The sequence below is a fragment of the Triturus cristatus genome, chromosome 9 (genome assembly GCF_964204655.1).
Source record: "Triturus cristatus chromosome 9, aTriCri1.1, whole genome shotgun sequence".
Taxonomy (NCBI): domain Eukaryota; kingdom Metazoa; phylum Chordata; class Amphibia; order Caudata; family Salamandridae; genus Triturus; species Triturus cristatus.
In genome coordinates, this window is record NC_140592.1 from 903,247,504 (window position 1) to 903,266,312 (window position 18,809).

General features: G+C 49.5%; 1 protein-coding gene across 1 annotated transcript in view; it reads left to right on the top strand.

Annotated features, from left to right (window-relative positions):
• The window catches only part of ATG2B (autophagy related 2B), a 1,039,004-nt gene that overhangs the window by 266,091 nt on the left and 754,104 nt on the right, over nt 1-18,809 (top strand). The window contains exons 15-16 of the mRNA XM_085626438.1: nt 12,241-12,514; nt 16,918-17,020. Of these exons, the coding sequence (XP_085482564.1) occupies nt 12,241-12,514; nt 16,918-17,020 (377 nt within the window). The remainder of the gene's footprint in view (nt 1-12,240; nt 12,515-16,917; nt 17,021-18,809) is intronic.

Genomic DNA, 18,809 nt, shown 5'->3' on the forward strand with positions numbered 1-18,809 from the left:
AGCACGTGTCGTCCCTACCCAACTTCAACTCCGGGGACAATGGCCCAGCCTTTCCACCCACCACCCTTCCCTTATACGAATAGTAAATCATAAATGGAGCCAATAACTTGTAGGCCATCAACATAGACATTAGTGATCTCAACAGTTCCCTTCATGGACTAATGTCATGTACAGGTTAATGCTCTAATTGTGAGTTCGGTGCGTCAGGTGGCTTTAAGTCTTAGAAAAATGTTGCCCGGGGTTGCCAGCTAGTGTCATTTCCTCCATCATAGTTACTTGGTTATCATCAAGGATCTGCTGCAGTGGTGGATGAAGTTCAGCTATGAGGTCTAGGATTGCAACAGAGTCTAATCTATGTTTGACATGGATTTCTTCCCCTGTCTGCTGAAACAGGGTTAGGCGCACTCTAAAAATACGTTCTTGTCTCCTCCACTTCTCTGTGCTGCTTCAAGAATCCTCATCCTCCTCACTATGACGTACAGCGCTGCCATTGTGAAGCATTCCAAGGCTCTCTTGGCCTATTTAAATAGTTTGCACCTGGTTACCAACTGATTGGAATAGGTGGTAATTTGAATGTGCAAAATTGCGAATGTCTGATCATTCACAGCCTTGGGGGGGGGGGGGGAGGCCTGTTCCACCGAAAAATATCTTGAGAGGCCAGAAGGTTGTTGGTGCTTTAGGACGAGGTCCTCTACAAATAGATCCGCTGCCAGTCCCTTTGCCCTCTCAGGGCCACTAATAATTCTTACATTATCAAGTTTGGCCTTTAAGTGTCTTACTTGTGGTGTGAAGTTCACGGACTTGACGTTTAAGTGTTTCGGTGTCTGTCTGCAGACCCAATGCTGTCTCCTCCACCTCTTTGACTCGAGCGCTCATATTTCTGAGATCGGCCCTGACAAGTGAGACCTCTGTGGCCACAGTCTATACGTGTTTCGAGCAAGGCATGCACCCTGTTTAAGGCTGTCATAATGTCTTGCAAAGTGAGGTCGTCTTTAGCAGTGGATGTTTGGGTAAGAGGCTGTAGTGGGTCTGGGAGCACTCCGCAGCATCTTGGCTCTTCTGCCAGGCAAACTTATCCAATTTTGCTTGATGGGAACCACACGTTCCCTTCCCACCCATCATTATATGCAGCTTGTAGCGAGGTGGTGGGGCAGTTAAAAAAATACTGGCAACTCACCTGACTAATCACCGCCGCCTGCCTGTGGATGTACTGCTGCTCCACCTGGCCTGTCTGTTTTCTCATGGTGATACTATCACTACTCGCTGGCCCTCCACCCACACCGAGGCACCAGCATCTCAAGGGTATTCTAAGCTCTAAACCCACTAGATAAATGCCCCTATGTCTGGGGGGGGGGAGGATTTCATTTGATTCCCAACCCCGGTGTGGTTTGTTTGATCAGCTCGTGAAAGACACTAAGTTGCAGCTCGCTGAGACGACCTAGTCTGCTTCTACTGTGTCTCTGTGGGATCGTTCCTTCATTTGATTCTCATTTGTCCTTTTAACTCTATGGCTCTCCCTCAGATCCATACTGCCTTTCCTCCATACACTGCGCAGGCCGCTTTGCTGTCACTGGCAGGGTCCACTGCCCCTTTTTTCCACTAATTGTATTGTTTCCGTAGTGCTCTGGAGGGGCACTACGGGCTGGCTGCAGTATGGCGTCGCGATCTCGAAAGTTAAAGATGTGGGCTAGGATCAGCCTTGGGGGGGGGGGTGGGGGGGGGAGGCCTGTTCCACCAAAAAATATCTTGAGAGGCCAGAAGGTTGTTGGTGCTTTAGGACGAGGTCCTCTACAAATAGATCCGCTGCCAGTCCCTTTGCCCTCTCAGGGCCACTAATAATTCTTACATTATCAAGTTTGGCCTTTAAGTGTCTTACTTGTGGTGTGAAGTTCACAGACTTGACGTTTAAGTGTTTCGGTGTCTGTCTGCAGACCCAATGCTGTCTCCTCCACCTCTTTGACTCGAGCGCTCATATTTCTGAGATCGGCCCAGACAAGTGAGACCTCTGTGGCCACAGTCTATACGTGTTTCGAGCAAGGCATGCACCCTGTTTAAGGCTGTCATAATGTCTTGCAAAGTGAGGTCGTCTTTAGCAGTGGATGTTTGGGTAAGAGGCTGTAGTGGGTCTGGGAGCACTCCGCAGCATCTTGGCTCTTCTGCCAGGCAAACTTATCCAATTTTGCTTGATGGGAACCACACGTTCCCTTCCCACCCATCATTATATGCAGCTTGTAGCGAGGTGGTGGGGCAGTTAAAAAAATACTGGCAACTCACCTGACTAATCACCGCCGCCTGCCTGTGGATGTACTGCTGCTCCACCTGGCCTGTCTGTTTTCTCATGGTGATACTATCACTACTCGCTGGCCCTCCACCCTCACCGAGGCACCAGCATCTCAAGGGTATTCTAAGCTCTAAACCCACTAGGTAAATGCCCCTATGTCTGGGGGGGGGGGAGGATTTCATTTGATTCCCAACCCCGGTGTGGTTTGTTTGATCAGCTCGTGAAAGACACTAAGTTGCAGCTCGCTGAGACGACCTAGTCTGCTTCTACTGTGTCTCTGTGGGATCGTTCCTTCATTTGATTCTCATTTGTCCTTTTAACTCTATGGCTCTCCCTCAGATCCATACTGCCTTTCCTCCATACACTGCGCAGGCCGCTTTGCTGTCACTGGCAGGGTCCACTGCCCCTTTTTTCCACTCGGTAGTCAGATGTGAACCTATTGAGCCCTGCCCACTTCTGAGGTCGGTGTGGAGCGGATTGTCATGGGCCACTCCGGGACGATGTCGGGCTGCCACTCCATGCCCCAGTAGGCCTGTGCACCCGGGCCCTAGCACTGCAGGCCTCCTCCGCTCCATGGTTACCTCTGATGTTGTCTAGGGCTCTCCTTCCGGCTGATCGGATCACGCCGGCTGCTACGATATAGTTTCGCTGCCGGCAGCCTTCCAAAATCTCCGCTGCAGCTGTCTCTCACTTTTCTAACCCATAGTACCCCCAGGGGCACCCCGCTTACCCCCCTCCCCCAAATTAGGTTACCCCAAAGAAGACACAAGAAACAGTTGTAGTTGGGTAACAAATGCTGCAGGATTTATTACATAATTCCAGGATATGTAATAGGTGGGTTATCTTACGGGCGATCCAAGGGCAGGCGGCCATCTACTTCACCTGCCCCGCCTGATGAGCCGGGCAGCACGGGAACGACCCGCAAGCGCTGCCCCCCAAGTGATTCTTTTTCCGATCACGTGCCGTTGTCATTCTACTCACGCCCCCCCTCTCGGGGCGGAGCGTCGCATAGCAAGCCCCCGGTTGTTTAGGCCCACAACCGCCCACAGGCCTAGCGGGGCGCCGACCGGCTTCCGGGACCTCTCTGGAGGCTCCTCGTTTTGGCTCAGGCACCACGTGGTGCCGCGCAGAGGTACCCTTTGTACCGGCCTGCTTCCAGATCGCCCTGTAACTCCGCCTGCAACGAAAAGAAAACATTAAAACGTTCAGCCAAAAACCCCACCCCACCACACCCCGCCGGGTAAGCGGAAGGGGGGGAAAAGGCGAGGTGGGCGACAAAGAGGTCGCCAGTGAGGGTGGGGGAAGGCTAAATAGCCTTCCCCTCACACCTGGGCCCGGAAGTGACGCGCCTTTCGCGTCACTTCCGGCCCCTGACAAGGAGGGGGGCACGATCAGAATCCCTGCCCCCGCCCCCCCCCCGAAGTAGGGAGTGGGGAGGGGTGACCGGGGCCCCGGGGCCACTAAGGCGCCGACCGCCGATTGGCCCCCTGCGGGGGCCGCGGTCAGCGGCATAGTACCCCCAGGGGCACCCCGCTTACCCCCCTCCCCCAAATTAGGTTACCCCAAAGAAGACACAAGAAACAGTTGTAGTTGGGTAACAAATGCTGCAGGATTTATTACATAATTCCAGGATATGTAATAGGTGGGTTATCTTACGGGCGATCCAAGGGCAGGCGGCCATCTACTTCACCTGCCCCGCCTGATGAGCCGGGCAGCACGGGAACGACCCGCAAGCGCTGCCCCCCAAGTGATTCTTTTTCCGATCACGTGCCGTTGTCATTCTACTCACGCCCCCCCTCTCGGGGCGGAGCGTCGCATAGCAAGCCCCCGGTTGTTCAGGCCCACAACCGCCCACAGGCCTAGCGGGGCGCCGACCGGCTTCCGGGACCTCTCTGGAGGCTCCTCGTTTTGGCTCAGGCACCACGTGGTGCCGCGCAGAGGTACCCTTTGTACCGGCCTGCTTCCAGATCGCCCTGTAACTCCGCCACAGCCCTGGAGGCGGCTAACCGTCGCAGCCAGGGCCCCCCACCAACCTAGCTCTTTACCTGCACCCTCTATTCACCAATGCTTCGCCTAGATCCAATAAAACAGGTCCATGCCTATTTGGGAGAGGTGTACTCCATCCAAGTCGAAGTACCCCTTAACATTCCCCCGAATCATCTCATGGCGAATAAAGCCCAAACCCCTTTGGGCTGTGAACTTAAGCATTGCTCCATTAAAGCGCCTCCTGGAGTGCTCTACCGCTTCTAAGGATTTAGCTCCCCGCCAAAACCTGCGGGGGATGATCTCTGACCACACGATCTCACACTCGCCCAGACGTTTGCAGATTTCCCCTAAGTCTCTTTTCATGGCTAATAACAGCAAACGTCTCCCTAGGGTAACGAGGTCGTTACCACCCAGGTGAATCACCAACAGGTGGGGCAAGGTGGACCCGTGTGCTCTTAGTTTCTGCTCGATCTTATTCCTGAGTTCGAACCATCTCATCCCCGGCACCCCCATCCATTCCACTTCGGTCTGAGGGAAGTGTCGCATCCAATTTCGGTGCAATGCCCATTGGGCCGCCCGGGCGACAAATGAATGCCCGATCACCCACACCACTCGTCCTAATAAAGAGGAGACATGGTGTACACACAAGTTATTTAATCAGAAAGGGTGATTCCAACGATACCCGCTGACACCCCAATTATTGGGACCGCAGCACCCTATGTTGGCTGGCGGCGCCCCTAGTGCGGTAAACGTGTCCGTAAACCCGGATCCCAGTCTCCCAGCGGCCGCCGTACGCGACCAGTGAATCCGGTGTGGGATACCCCCAACCGCAATGGTCCCCTAGACATCCAGAAAAGGCCCTATTTTACCTGGGCCTATCTCCAAATGATGGTGGTCTCAAGCAATGAGGCCAGAGGCCCGCCTATGGGCCCATTTACTTGTTTTGCTACTCTGCCCCTTTATGGGTAGGCCTCAGAATTATGGCAACGCGAGTGCTCCCAGGGCACGGAGCTGCTGGAGAGCAGATGCCTGTTACCCACACGCTGATACTTTATCTGTTGCTGACAACAACAACAACGACACACGACGCAAGCCCCCCGTCAGCAAAAGGTTGGAGACGAGGGACACGTGGTCACGTGTGGTCAGGATCGACAGCGCGACCCTTGCTGTAAATAGCACTTTTATAACGCGCGAAATCGACCCGACGGTATAGCAGCGCTGTGCCTGAGCACCATATTTGCACACATATTCGGGCACGGGAGCGAGATCATACGGCGATATTCACTGATTTACCCAGCGTCCCAACCCGGCGCGAACTCGATCCGCAGGTATTGGCGCGCAATTCCTGAGTACCGTATTTACATACATAATCGTGCACGGGGAGATTAAGTGATCTGCCCGGCCAAGCAAATGCTCTGGATTTTGCCCGTCAGAGATGACCTTGCCTCCACTGCTGGGGATTGAACCCCTGCTTTTTAGGGACCTGCAACACCCAAGGCTGGCAACAGTGCCACTGAGCTACGGCTCCTGGCTGCCCATTCGGGTGCAGGGTGTGTCGTAATGCCCGGAATCACCTGATGCGCGCGAATGTGGGCACGAACAAATTCTTGTGAATACTACCTATGTGTCTGCATTTATAGGAAGCCAGCCCATACATGTTGCATATTTATCTAGCGCAAACTCGACCCGAAGGTATTGGAGCAAAATCTTGCGCACAATGCCTGCACTTGTATCAAGTGTCTGCCTTATAGTAAGCCAGCAGATACATGTTGCCTATTTGTATGGCGCTAACTCGACGTCAAAGGTCTTGGAGCGCTTTACATGAGCACCGTATTACGTTACACCATGCCGGCACGGGGAGCGTAAGCGATTCGTACCATATAACACGACCCCCGAGCCAAATCACGCGAACACCGCACCCGATTATCCATTGAGGCGCGGGGGGTTTAGCAATGCCTGCAATCGCTGCATATTTATATAGCGCGAACTTGCCCGGAAGGTATTGGAGGCCTTAACATGAGCACCGTAATTACATTACACCTTCAAGCAGGGGGTGCTTAAGAGAATCGTACCATATTCCACGCTCCCCGTACCAGATCACGCATGCACCGCACCAGATTATCCACTGAGGTGCGGGAGGGGTTAGTAATGCCCGCAATCGCGTAATGTGAACAATGCATGCACTTGTATCATGTATCCGCCTTATAGGAAGCCAGCAATACATGTTGCATAACTATATAGCGCGAACTCGACCCGAAAGTATTGAGGCGCTTCACATGAGCACCTTATTTACATTACACATTTAAGCACGGGGAGCTTCAAGATTCGTACCAATTATCCATAAAGGTGCGGGGTTCAGTGATGCCCGCAATCGCATAATGCGGACTACCCCACCTCTGCGGGTCCCCACGCCTACCGCACGCAGCCCACTGCATGCCCCCCCCGCCCTCAACGGCAGCATAGCCGACGGGAGGGGGGGGCGATAACCTTATCCAGGGAGCACCACGGGGTTGCACCGCCCACGATCCGCGGGGACCCCGGCAGCTCCCAGCCTTGCAGTGCTGGTGTATTAGGGCCGAGAACCGACGCTAATCTCCTAACCGCTCCCCCGGCGCAGGGTGTGCGGCTTCTTTGCCGTCGCACCCCTATTCATTAACTTTGTTCGCGAGGGCCGCCGCCATCGAGTCACGCTGCGGTGACGCTTGGGCAGGGGAAGGTTTAGATCTTGCCCGTGAAACCCCCTGAACCCTAGTTCGATGCAGCCGCCAACCTCTAACTCGCTGCCGCCGATGCATGGGCAGGAGGAGGTCTGGAAGGCATAGAAGCGCTTAACTAGTACAGCGTTAACATTACGCATTCCCCCCTTCGGTGGCAGCGCATCCATTGCCCAGGACCACGCGGCCCGCCGCATTCCCCCCGCGGCCGCGCCCCCCAAGGGGGGGCGCAAATGCCTTCTCCCAAACAAGCATGAGGAGGCGACACGGGGGTCAGAATTGCCTTTGCACCTGATAAAGAAAGTGCATCTTGCTGGCGTGACTCACCCGAAGGCGAAGGTGTTGGAGCGTAGTACATAAGCCCCGTATTTACATAAATCTTCAGGCACGGTGGATTCTAGATTTGACGAGAGTACTCGGCCGAAGGTGTTGGAGCGTAGCACATAATCCCCGTATTTACATACATCGGGCACGGGGAGATCCAGTGATCTGCCCAGAGTTACAGCATGACTCGCCCGAAGATGTTGGAGCGCCGTACATGATCCCATATCTATCCACACATTCGTGCACTCAACGTTAAGTGCCCATATTCACCGCACGAGTCGACCCGAAGGCACTGGAGCGCAGTACATGGGCACCGCATTTACAAACAAATCCAGGCACGGGGCAGATTAAGTGATTTGCCCGGAGTGCAGTACATAGCGAAACCGGGATTTAATAGATTTACACACATATCCAGGCGCGAGAGGCAGATTAAGTGATTTGCCCAGAGTGCAGTACCTAGCGAACTCGGGATTTAATAGATTAGCCCCGGGTCACGGCGCGACCCTCCCGAAGGTATTGGACCGCAGTACACAGGGAAAGGCAGCCCTCTCTGTTCGCCGCCAGCCATAGACCTTGCCCCCCCTTTCGCCCATGACAAACCGTGCTACAGGGCCCCGCATTAGCAAACCCCACTTAGACCCAACTCGAGGGGGAGGGGGCGATTAATTTTGCCATGGTCACGCGGCGCGGGGATACTCAATGACTAGCCGCAGGGTGGGTGGGCGGCTTCGAAGCCATCCTCACCCAGGGGATTAGTTGCTTGCAAAACGTGGGGTGCGAGCACCGATCCCGCTACTTTAGCACGCCCACAGGAGCTCTACCAATCAGGGCTATGTCCCTCACTACCCGATAAATTCGGCCGGCGAACCGCGTCACTGCCGTTTAGAGTCGCCACACTCGCCTTAATCTACGTCCCCTCCGCCCGTGGCCATCCGCGCCACAGGGGCCCTGTCGACATGGTACTGCCCAGGGACAGGGCCGGGGCGGAGTGGGTGCGCAAGACTCACCAAAATCTGGAGACCCGACGACGACCAATTCGAAAAGATGGGAGCTGCACCTCTTTGAAAGGTTGAGAAGATTGTTGTCTATTTACATAGTGCGAAATCAACCCGATGTATTGGAGCGCTTTATACGAGCACCGTATTTTCCTTACGCATTCAGGCATGGGGAGCTTAAATGATTTGGCCGGAATCACAGGATGTGGACGCGACCCGAGATGATTGAGCACTGGTACCAGCACGTCGGGTTCACAAATAGCGTTTATTTTATGAAAGGGGCACTTCTTCCTCCTGGCAGAGGGTTAGCTGGTCCCAGGCAGCATAGGGCCCGGGTGAGCTGTGGTGCCCCAAAGGGCCCCAGTGCTAGACACACACTCATGTCACTGGCATCAGACTTTCCACCGAGGGAAGGGTGTTATCTCCATAGCCAGACATGGAACCGCTTGAATACGAAAGCGTCCCGCGGTATTGGAGCACCTTACATGAGCGTCGTATTCCCTTACAAAGGGCACTGGGAGAGCGCCTTCATGTGCATTGCATTCCCATTGCCCCAGGCCTTGGGAGCTCAGTACCGCGTCCGAACGCGAAATCGACACGCAGGGCACTGGTGCTCGATCTCATATTACCCGAGCTCTGACCCGCGAATGCGAACGCGGCCCCGCGGCTCGATTCCACCGACCCGCGACCGCTCACGGCCGCTAGTTCCGCGCAAAACACCTAATCATGCAGCCGCATGGGTCACCGTTGCCTCGATGGCGCTAACTCGGCCCGTGATGGCAATAACATCTTCGTTATTGGAGATTGAGGTTAAGGTATTGATGGCCTTCACATGAGTGCCGCATTTTCTCTCCCGTGTAGGCACTGGGCGCTTCGCCCCAAGGCAATCTTGTGAACTGGAGTTTCTTGGAGCAACAACCCGCGAGCAATGCCCGCACTGGCATCGTGACACGCATATATGGGGGCAGCCACGATTACCTATTGGCATATGGATGTAGCGCGCCATCGGCCCACAGGTATTGGAGCGCTTTACCTGAGTGCCCTATTTTCCTACCCCATGCAGGCACTAAGCGCGTCATTCGGAATACAATAGAATGAGAGCACATACATTTTGTTAGGCCCGGACAAATTAAGTGATTTGCACAGAATCAAAGGCTGTTCCAACGTCATTGCCGGGACTCGAACGCCGGTTAGGCTAACTCTCCTCCCCTGGGAACCGGACGCGATCCCGCGGGCCGGAACGGATTACCCTAGATCCGCCCCCAACTATCAGGTAGCCACGGCTACCCCTTGGCCCCGCCCACCTCAGCCCCCACACAACAACGTACGGGGGGTGCGCCCACTACACGCGCCCCCCTCCCGACCTCGTAGCCGTTGGGAAGTGGGGCCCTGTCGCATGAAGCTGGGAGGTGTCACGTAAGACAGTAGTCGAGAATTCCTGGTACCGGGCCTGTTGCCGCTCATCTCGTGAACTCGACCCGAGGGTATTGGAGGCTTTACACGAGCCCCGTATTTACATTGCACATTCCGGCTTTACACGAGCCCCGTATTTACATTGCACATTCAAGCACAGTCCATATGCAAATAGCGTGAACTCGACCCGAGGGCATTGGAGGCTTTACACGAGCCCCGTATTTACATTGCACATTCCGGCTTTACAAGAGCCCCGTATTTACATTGCACATTCAGGCACAGTCCATATGCAAATAGCGTGAACTCGACCCGAGGGCATTGGAGGCTTTACATGAGCCCCGTATTTACATTGCACATTCCGGCTTTACATGGGTCCCGTATTTGCATTGCACATTCAGGCACAGTCCATATGCACATAGCGGGAACTCGACCCGAGGGTATTGGAGGCTTTACATGAGCCCCGTATGTACATTGCACATTCCGGCTTTACATGAGCCCCGTATTTACATAGCACATTTACATAGCACATTCCGGCTTTACACGAGCCCCGTATTTACATTGCACATTCAAGCACAGTCCATATGCAAATAGCGTGAACTCGACCCGAGGGCATTGGAGGCTTTACACGAGCCCCGTATTTACATTGCACATTCCGGCTTTACAAGAGCCCCGTATTTACATTGCACATTCAGGCACAGTCCATATGCAAATAGCGTGAACTCGACCCGAGGGCATTGGAGGCTTTACACGAGCCCCGTATTTACATTGCACATTCCGGCTTTACAAGAGCCCCGTATTTACATTGCACATTCAGGCACAGTCCATATGCACATAGCGGGAACTCGACCCGAGGGTATTGGAGGCTTTACATGAGCCCCGTATTTACATTGCACATTCCGGCTTTACATGAGCCCCGTATTTACATAGCACATCCCGGCTTTACATGAGCCCCGTATTTACATAGCACATTCAGGCACAAGTCGGCAGTTTAAGCCGACGGACCACATCCTCTCCCCTCTCTAAGCGGGGTGTCTGGTAAAGCATCCGGACCACATCCCTAACGCGGCCCTGAGCCCTCTTGGCCCAACTTGCGCCCTCCCCGCCCATGGCCAACCGGGCCACAGGGGCCCGGGCGACCTGGTACTGCCCAGGGCCGGGGCCGGGGCGGGAAGGGTAGAGCAAGACTCACCGTTGTTCGAGATGGTGTTAGGGCCGGGATCGCAGCGGCGAGGACGACGACCGAAGGAGCCGGAGACTGCGACCGAAAAAGGCGAGGTGGGCGACAAAGAGGTCGCCAGTGAGGGTGGGGGAAGGCTAAATAGCCTTCCCCTCACACCTGGGCCCGGAAGTGACGCGCCTTTCGCGTCACTTCCGGCCCCTGACAAGGAGGGGGGCACGATCAGAATCCCTGCCCCCGCCCCCCCCCGAAGTAGGGAGTGGGGAGGGGTGACCGGGGCCCCGGGGCCACTAAGGCGCCGACCGCCGATTGGCCCCCTGCGGGGGCCGCGGTCAGCGGCAACACCGGGCACTCCGGTGAGTCAGCCGCACCCGGCTCTCTCCCTCTATTGTAGAACACATTCCTTTCCACCGGGACCCGGTTCCCACTGATTGCAGCCGATGATGAGGCACTTTGTTCCGGTGCAGCCGTGTGGGATGTCGATCCATTTCTGCCGCGCTACCGACATTGGTGCATTGCCTGCGGGACCACACGACACTCTAGCTCCCGGATGCACCATGTATATAGGCCTCGCGGCGTCTCTTGTTGGGTCTGTGTCAATGACCACCTCTGACATCGCTGGATGGCAGCGGTAGGTTTCTTGCATCAGCGACCCACCTTATGATGACATAATACGCGGATAATATGTTGGATATACTGGGATGTAGGCTGTGAGCTACGGGAGCCTTCTCAGTTGCCAGCCATCTTGCTCAGCCGTCGACCACTCCCCCTGTTGAGTGTTGGATTGGAATAAAAGAAAGTTACCTCCCAATATGTCTGTCTTCAAGAAGCTATCCTGTCAGAAGTTAAGGCAGGAAACGCATGTTCTCATGGCCTCCAAAGATGTTTGAGCAAGTGCTTTGTGACCCTTCATGTCTATAGCTGAAGGACAAATGGTTCATGATTAAAAAGAAAGAGTTAATAAGGATACATTCAGCATATTTGCTTAGATGTGAACAGAGTTTTGTAAAGTCTTTCGTGACTGTGTAATTCTCTCTTTGCCTGCAATCCATATCATTTCTGTTGTGGTTGATATGCCTTTTTACAGCATCCAATATTAGCTATTACTTCCCTTGTTCTCGAATTGTTTACTTTGCTTGAGTGTCAGATGTTAGGAAGATATATTCTTAGGGGTATGGTCTGACATTTTATCACAAACCTGTACAAAGTTTCAAGGAGTTTTGTACCCAGTCTTTCCATTTTGCATTTAAATGACAATTACATGTTGTTTATACTTGTATTAATTTGAACTTAAGACATATGTGTCTCAAGAATTTCATAACTATTTTTGTTCTTTTCTTGTATTTCCAGCACAAGGCTTTTACAGAAATTTTTCTCGATGATTCACGTGCACCATCCAACTGTCGTGTGTCTGTTAATGTTACTGCCCCAGAAATAAATCTTGCAGTTCGATTCCCAATACCTGATCTGCGCTCTGACCAAGAACGAGGACCATGGTTCAAGAAATCACTGCAAAAAGAGATCCTGTATCTTCAGTTTATGGATCCAGAATTTAAAACTGAATTTGTTGGGGGTTCCTCTCCAGAACAAGTTAAATTAGAACTTACATTTAAGGAGCTTACAGGTGAGTTCTATATTCTTGGATATTATTTATTTTAAACCTTTTAAATGAGTTTACTCACATCTAAATTATTCTTTCTAAATGTTATGTTGGGAATATCACATCTGTTCACATTTCCTGTTACAGAAAGGCTGCTTTTTAGGGGTTTAAGTGAAAATAGAGGAAGGGCCTGTGGTTGGGAACAGTAACTATAGAAATCCCTACTATCGTAAACGTTTTTAAAAGACCATTGTCTTGAGTTTGAACCACAAAAGCGCAGAGGAATGTTAACTTTTCCTTTTTTAAATGCACCAGTTTTCCTTTAAGGAAAACGGGTGCATTAAAAAAAAAAACCAAAAAAAAAAGATTGCTTTATTTAAAAGTAACCCCGGACATGGTAGTTTGGAGACCCCAACAGGCACCATACCCGTGATTTTAGGGATTCCCACATGGTTGCAAATTGCGACCTACCTCACTAATATTCATGAGGTGGGTCGATTTGCGACCCACTCGGAATCGCTAAATGAAGTTTCATATATTGGGAATGGAGATTGCCTAGTTGCAAGTCTCAGAAAAACACGATTGAGTCATTTCTGTTTCCAATATTGATACATGTGGTCCATGGTGTGTAACATAACTAACCCAACAACAACCCCTCCCCAGGATAGTGAGACAACACCCCCTATCAAACTGATCGTCAAGAAACGCTTGAGTAGATCTACAAAGTCCAAACTGTAATAAGTGGTCTGTAGTAAGCATTTATTTTCTGTTGCCTGTCTCAGTGTGCAGTAACCAGTCAGACTAGATCATCCACTAATCTTGGCATGTATCTGGGGATATCAAGCTTGTTTCCAGAGTCCAGTGTTCAGTCAACTTCTGTATAGGTGCTACTCGCCGAAAAGCGCTTCAACACCTCATCAGGGTTAGCAAGCGCTATATAAATGCAAACCCTTCCCTCTTCTATCCCACCACTATCCTTTTCAATCCAAATAACAGACTAACATGTTCACCGCTCAAATTAATTTCATGTATCCCTATAATAATTCACCACTAATCTGTTTTGGGTCTGAAGTAGCGTGCCACTCGCTGAAAAGCACTTCAACACCTCATATGGGGTAGCAAGAACTATATAAATGCAAACCCTTCCCTCTTCTATCCCTCCACTATACTTTTCAATCCAACTAACATGTCCACCGCTCAAATTAATTTCATATTTCCCTATACTTATTCAGCACTAATCCTTTTTGGGTTCCGGAGTAGCATGTTACTCACCGAAAAAACCATTTGGAGCCTCCTCAGGGGTAGTATGCACTAAATAAATGCAATTACGATTACAATTACTTGGAAATATCAATGAGCTTAATGAATAGAAATGTCTTCTGTTTATCTTCTGTTTTCTTGTAGATGTGAGTCTAGGGTGTTTCTGCATGTTATCTTATGTTTCTTGCTATCATGGTGTTGAGAAACCATTAAGTAAATACTCTGCCAAAAGGTTTTTCTGTGATTATCACTCAAATTTCTTACCAAACTTTTCAGATGCTACTAAGATATTAGCCAGTCCACTTACCTGTAAGACAGGTATGCTGAAGCCATAGCAGAAATTCCTGTTTGCAGAAACAAGTTATAGATTTTCTTTTCACATTAATCACACTGCTGATAAAGTGATAATTTAGGGCTGCAGAGTGCACAAATGGGACTTATAGTTAAACCTACTGGGAAGTCATTGTCAATTTCTCATTCATTCTTCTCATACCTATGACTTAATGAAAACATTCAAAGGTGTGCTAACTTTTAGCTGGTTCAGTGTTGAAGGAATCCATCTACATGTTACATATAAACATACATGTTACTTGAACTGGAGAAACTACTCTGAAACATAAGTTGTTTTCCTCACGAATCAGCAGTTTGATAGATAAGAATGTTCACCAGAACTACATATTGTGTTAAGGGTATAAGAAATAGAGCTAAAGCAAAGATCCACACACATTTCTAAATGAAAGTTCCGAGATTGCCTGACCACTCAGATCAGAACAATCGCAGAGGCTTGTAGCTCACCAAAAGGCTCTTTTATCCAATATCCTGGAGAGGTATGTTTAAAAAAGAATCCAATGCAGGTGACAGGTAGTATCACCCAGCAGCTAACAACACATAGATCTGTGTCTCACAATAGCTTGAGCGACAACAACCAAAGCTGTGATGCTGTTTTAATTGAGTCCAAATATCGTTAAAGAGCACTAAAAGAAAACTCCAAGTGCAGGCACACTAATAAGTGGAGTATAAATAGAAATAAAACCTGTGCAGTCAAACAGGTCTGAAAGCTCAAATCTTGGGACCCTCAGTTGGTGAACTTGTGGTGGTCACATAGGTAAACACCCCTGTTCCTAATAACCTCGACCAGATGGAACAAATTGCTAAAACGAGTTCATAATCTAAGTCTGAAACAAATCTCATGGTAGAAGCACAAAGACATTCCAGCAAGGGTGGCAGATCTGGCAAAAGTTCCACTCACCTGAAATCCAGGTACCGCGGGAACAGAGATAGTCCATCCTTTCACCCCCAGACTAACCCTCCGCACTGACTGGTGAACAGATGTGGGCAATTAGCCTTAAGGGGAAAGGGAGAAGAAAAAAGGAAATAAGGAGGAAGGTGTTCTCATAGAGTTAGGGTGGCTGCCTCATTTTTGTTACTCGATACAAGTCCCCAGAGTAATGACACAGAAAACAGAGTAACTGTCCGCAGGCAACACCTTTAAGGAAAACAAATACAATAAGGGGATAAGTATAATTCAAGAAATGGAAGAGCACATGAAGTATAGCCCCAAGATCACTTTCCTCTAAAACATCAGAAGGATATGCTCACCAGTATCGTGTAAGGCATCAATAACAGAAACTATTATTTATTCATAGGCGGTAATCCAAGTTTTCCTATTAGCAAAATAAGAAATAGTCCAGGAGATCAGGCCACAGTCTAGACAGCCAAACAAAGTCTCCAAACAAAAGAACAGCCAGAGCACACAGGGGGCCGGGCTGCACAACACTGGACTTACAAAGGGGTAACTCACTATCCAAGGTCCATGGAGCGAGTGACCAAAACTCTTTGTGAAGCTGACTAAGGCACAGTGCACTGACCTGGGGACGGAAGAGTGGAACTTAAATGACAACAGAGGTGAGCATAGCCTTACGTATCCTAAAACCAGCGGAGCATTGTTTGCAGGTCTGAGATAAAAGGCAAAGAATCCGTCTGCCGTCAGAATAAGGGACCCAGGGGAAATACAGGAAGAAAGAAGTCCGTAGAAGGATCCATTTCTTCCATAGAAAGATCGAAGTCAAGCATCAGGAACACGTAGGATGCAATCTAAATAGACCATGCCTCCTATCACATGACGGTCGCACGTAACAAACTGCCGAAAACTTGCGAGTTCTCATGTACGGAGGCAGTCTCAAAGAATGAAAGTAGGTCATACACAAGATGAAAATCTGATTCCAGTAACACCTGGGAAGCGCCCACAAAGGTTTCGCATGAAGTCGCAAAGAAACAAGGAAAACCCACTATAGGCGTTTAATTAACAGGGTCACCAAAAACACCTGAGCAGAGGGAGTGGAGAGACAGTGGCTAGGGGGTCATTACACCACCGAACGGGGACATCAGATACAAACAGACCACGCAGCTAGTGCGGGTCTGACTAGGCCTGGACGGAGTTCAAAGTGACAAAAAAACTCTGCTGAGTTCCGCAAGTGGCGGAATGCAGCGCGAACTGCCGTTTGCTCTGATCTTCCTGACTCTTCAGTAGAAATTCTACTTGAGCGCCAGCTCGTGCTCACCATCTTACTGTGGCGAGTGCGAGCGAGGAAAAAACTCCGCTGCACTGCGCTCCGTTGAGTTTTCTGCACTCTGCAAGCTCCGTGGAGTGCTGCAAACTCCGCGAACGGAGTAGAGTTCGCCGCCCAGGCCTAGTCGTGATAAGATTCTTCCTGATATCTGTCAAGGAGTCTATCTGGAATAAACAGATTGTAGAAGAAATGTCACAGCCTACTGGGAGAATCGCTAGTGCATGTAGTACAATAGCTAGAATTAAACAAGCTACATGACCATATCCATTGGTCAGGTATGTGTATGCTGAACTGAATATTAACCCATTTCCAACCAGAAACCAAGGCCAACAACATTCCCTGGGAGAAGAACGACATTGAAAGATGTTCCCGACAAATGATTCTAACATACAGGCAAGACTGAGTAACACCCCCTTTTGTCTATATTATGCAAGAAAGGGTACATGATTTATAGGAATTTACGGTTGATCATTTCAGCATTGTATGGAAAGTTGATTGTACAATTGTTAGGCACTTTTGACTTTTGTAGAGATCAGTTAATATCCTCTTTCATCTGTGACGTTTGAATTAACTAGTTTGTTATCTCCTTAACTTAAGGCACATTTCAAGAAGCCAAGGAAGGACCTTTAATCAACTTTTTTAAAGTAGCTAGTGGCGTAGATGGTGAGATGACATCCTCTGACACCTTTGACTGGCCAAGGTATTTTATAGCATCTTCTCCTTTTTATATTCTATGTTCACCTTGTTTTGGGTGGGGGCATTTTTTCTGTGACCAAAGCTAGATTGGTTTGTTGATGTGTTTTGTGTGTCTAGAGAGTGCAGTGTTTCAATGGTTGTCCTAGTGCCATATGCTGTGTTAGCTATTGCTTTAAGCATGCCTATGGCATCCCCATTGGTTGCTTCTTGCCGTGCAGTATTTGTATGACTTATTGGGAATCATTATAGTGGGAATACATTTGCTTCAGAGTTACTTGTGATATATTTCATGGCCAAACCATTCTCGATACCTCATACTGAACCCTATCCACTTATATGGAAACTGTCTGTTTTACTCTTTTCTATAGCTAACTAACTAATGAGGTTTTAGTGCATGTAGAACTCCTACATAAGTGTCTTCTACTGTATTTAAAACAGTAGCGCTACAAGAAACATTGGCGAGTTGTAAACACTAAGCCCTGGAGAACGGATCCGTTAAAAGAGTAGTACAGCACCCAAGGTGATAAATTAATATTTTAATAGCTGTTACAATGTTGAGTCCACAGCAGCCATTTAAATATTTTTACCAAGTGTACTTTCATTGTAAATTGCGCCTCCAAATCTGCTGGTTCCAGAGCAATATGAAGTGCCTACTTGAATCTCTCCATATCTTTCTGTAATTCAGCATCCCTTCAGGATAATGTCAGCTGTATCTGTCTTTGGGAGCATGATCTTCTCCCTGCTTTCAGATGCATTCAGGCATGCTCCAACTAACACATGCACGGACACCAGAAAAACATTTCACATATCGCCTTTACAGAGCCTAATGCATACTGCTCCGTGCAATGGTATTGATGCCCATCTTCTGTTCCTTTTCATAAATCTTGTATTATTTTGTTCTATGCTGGCGTTCAAGAGCTAAATAGGCTCCTGTTCTACCAGGACTACATTCACTGCATTCTATATTTCTCTAACTGAAGTGATTAAAAAGCGTATCCACGACAGGACTTTGAGAAGACGGCGGCACCGTCTATTGTAATGAAGTGTGGATGTGATATAAGGTCATTGTATGATCACAGGTCATGTAGAAGAGAGTCTTACAATTTGTTGGCTATGATACACACACCTGCGTTTACATATGACAACTATATAATTATTACACTTCTTTTGTAGCATAAAATACATGTAACTGGCCTGTAACATTGGGGCTACTGCTGATACAGGTAAATATATATTAATATTCATGGAAAAACCAAAGGTTAAAATGATGTTCTAGTTAGGTGAAAATAGCAGTTAAAATATACCATTTTAAACTTTAAAAAAACACTAAAATTGACCAGTTATAGCTAACTGAAGTCACTATAACTCATGCCCTCACCATACAGTGTTTCCATCCCTGATGTCATTTCAGATGTGTTCAGTGATGTTATCAATGTCATAGAATATGCCATTAGTGATGTACTGTATGAGGTCATAAGCAGCGCATGGCTCAAGTTATACTTACTCGATGCCGCCCCCGGGTGCACGGAAAACTTTGAAGACGGAGATCTTCTGGTACAGAAGAGCTTGCTTAGGAAGGAGGGGAGAGTGCAGCAGGTAAAATGAGAGAATAGAGGTCTGGAGTGGTCCAGCTGGAGATGGCGAAAGTGCAGTTGCCGGGGGTAGGAGGTGAAACATCAGCTAGAGGTGGATAGTGGGAATGCGTGAGGTAAAAAGGAGGAGGGGGAACAGGGAGGATGAGGAGGGAGTAGTGAAGATGGGGGGAGGGACGAAGAGGAATCCAGGATAAAGAT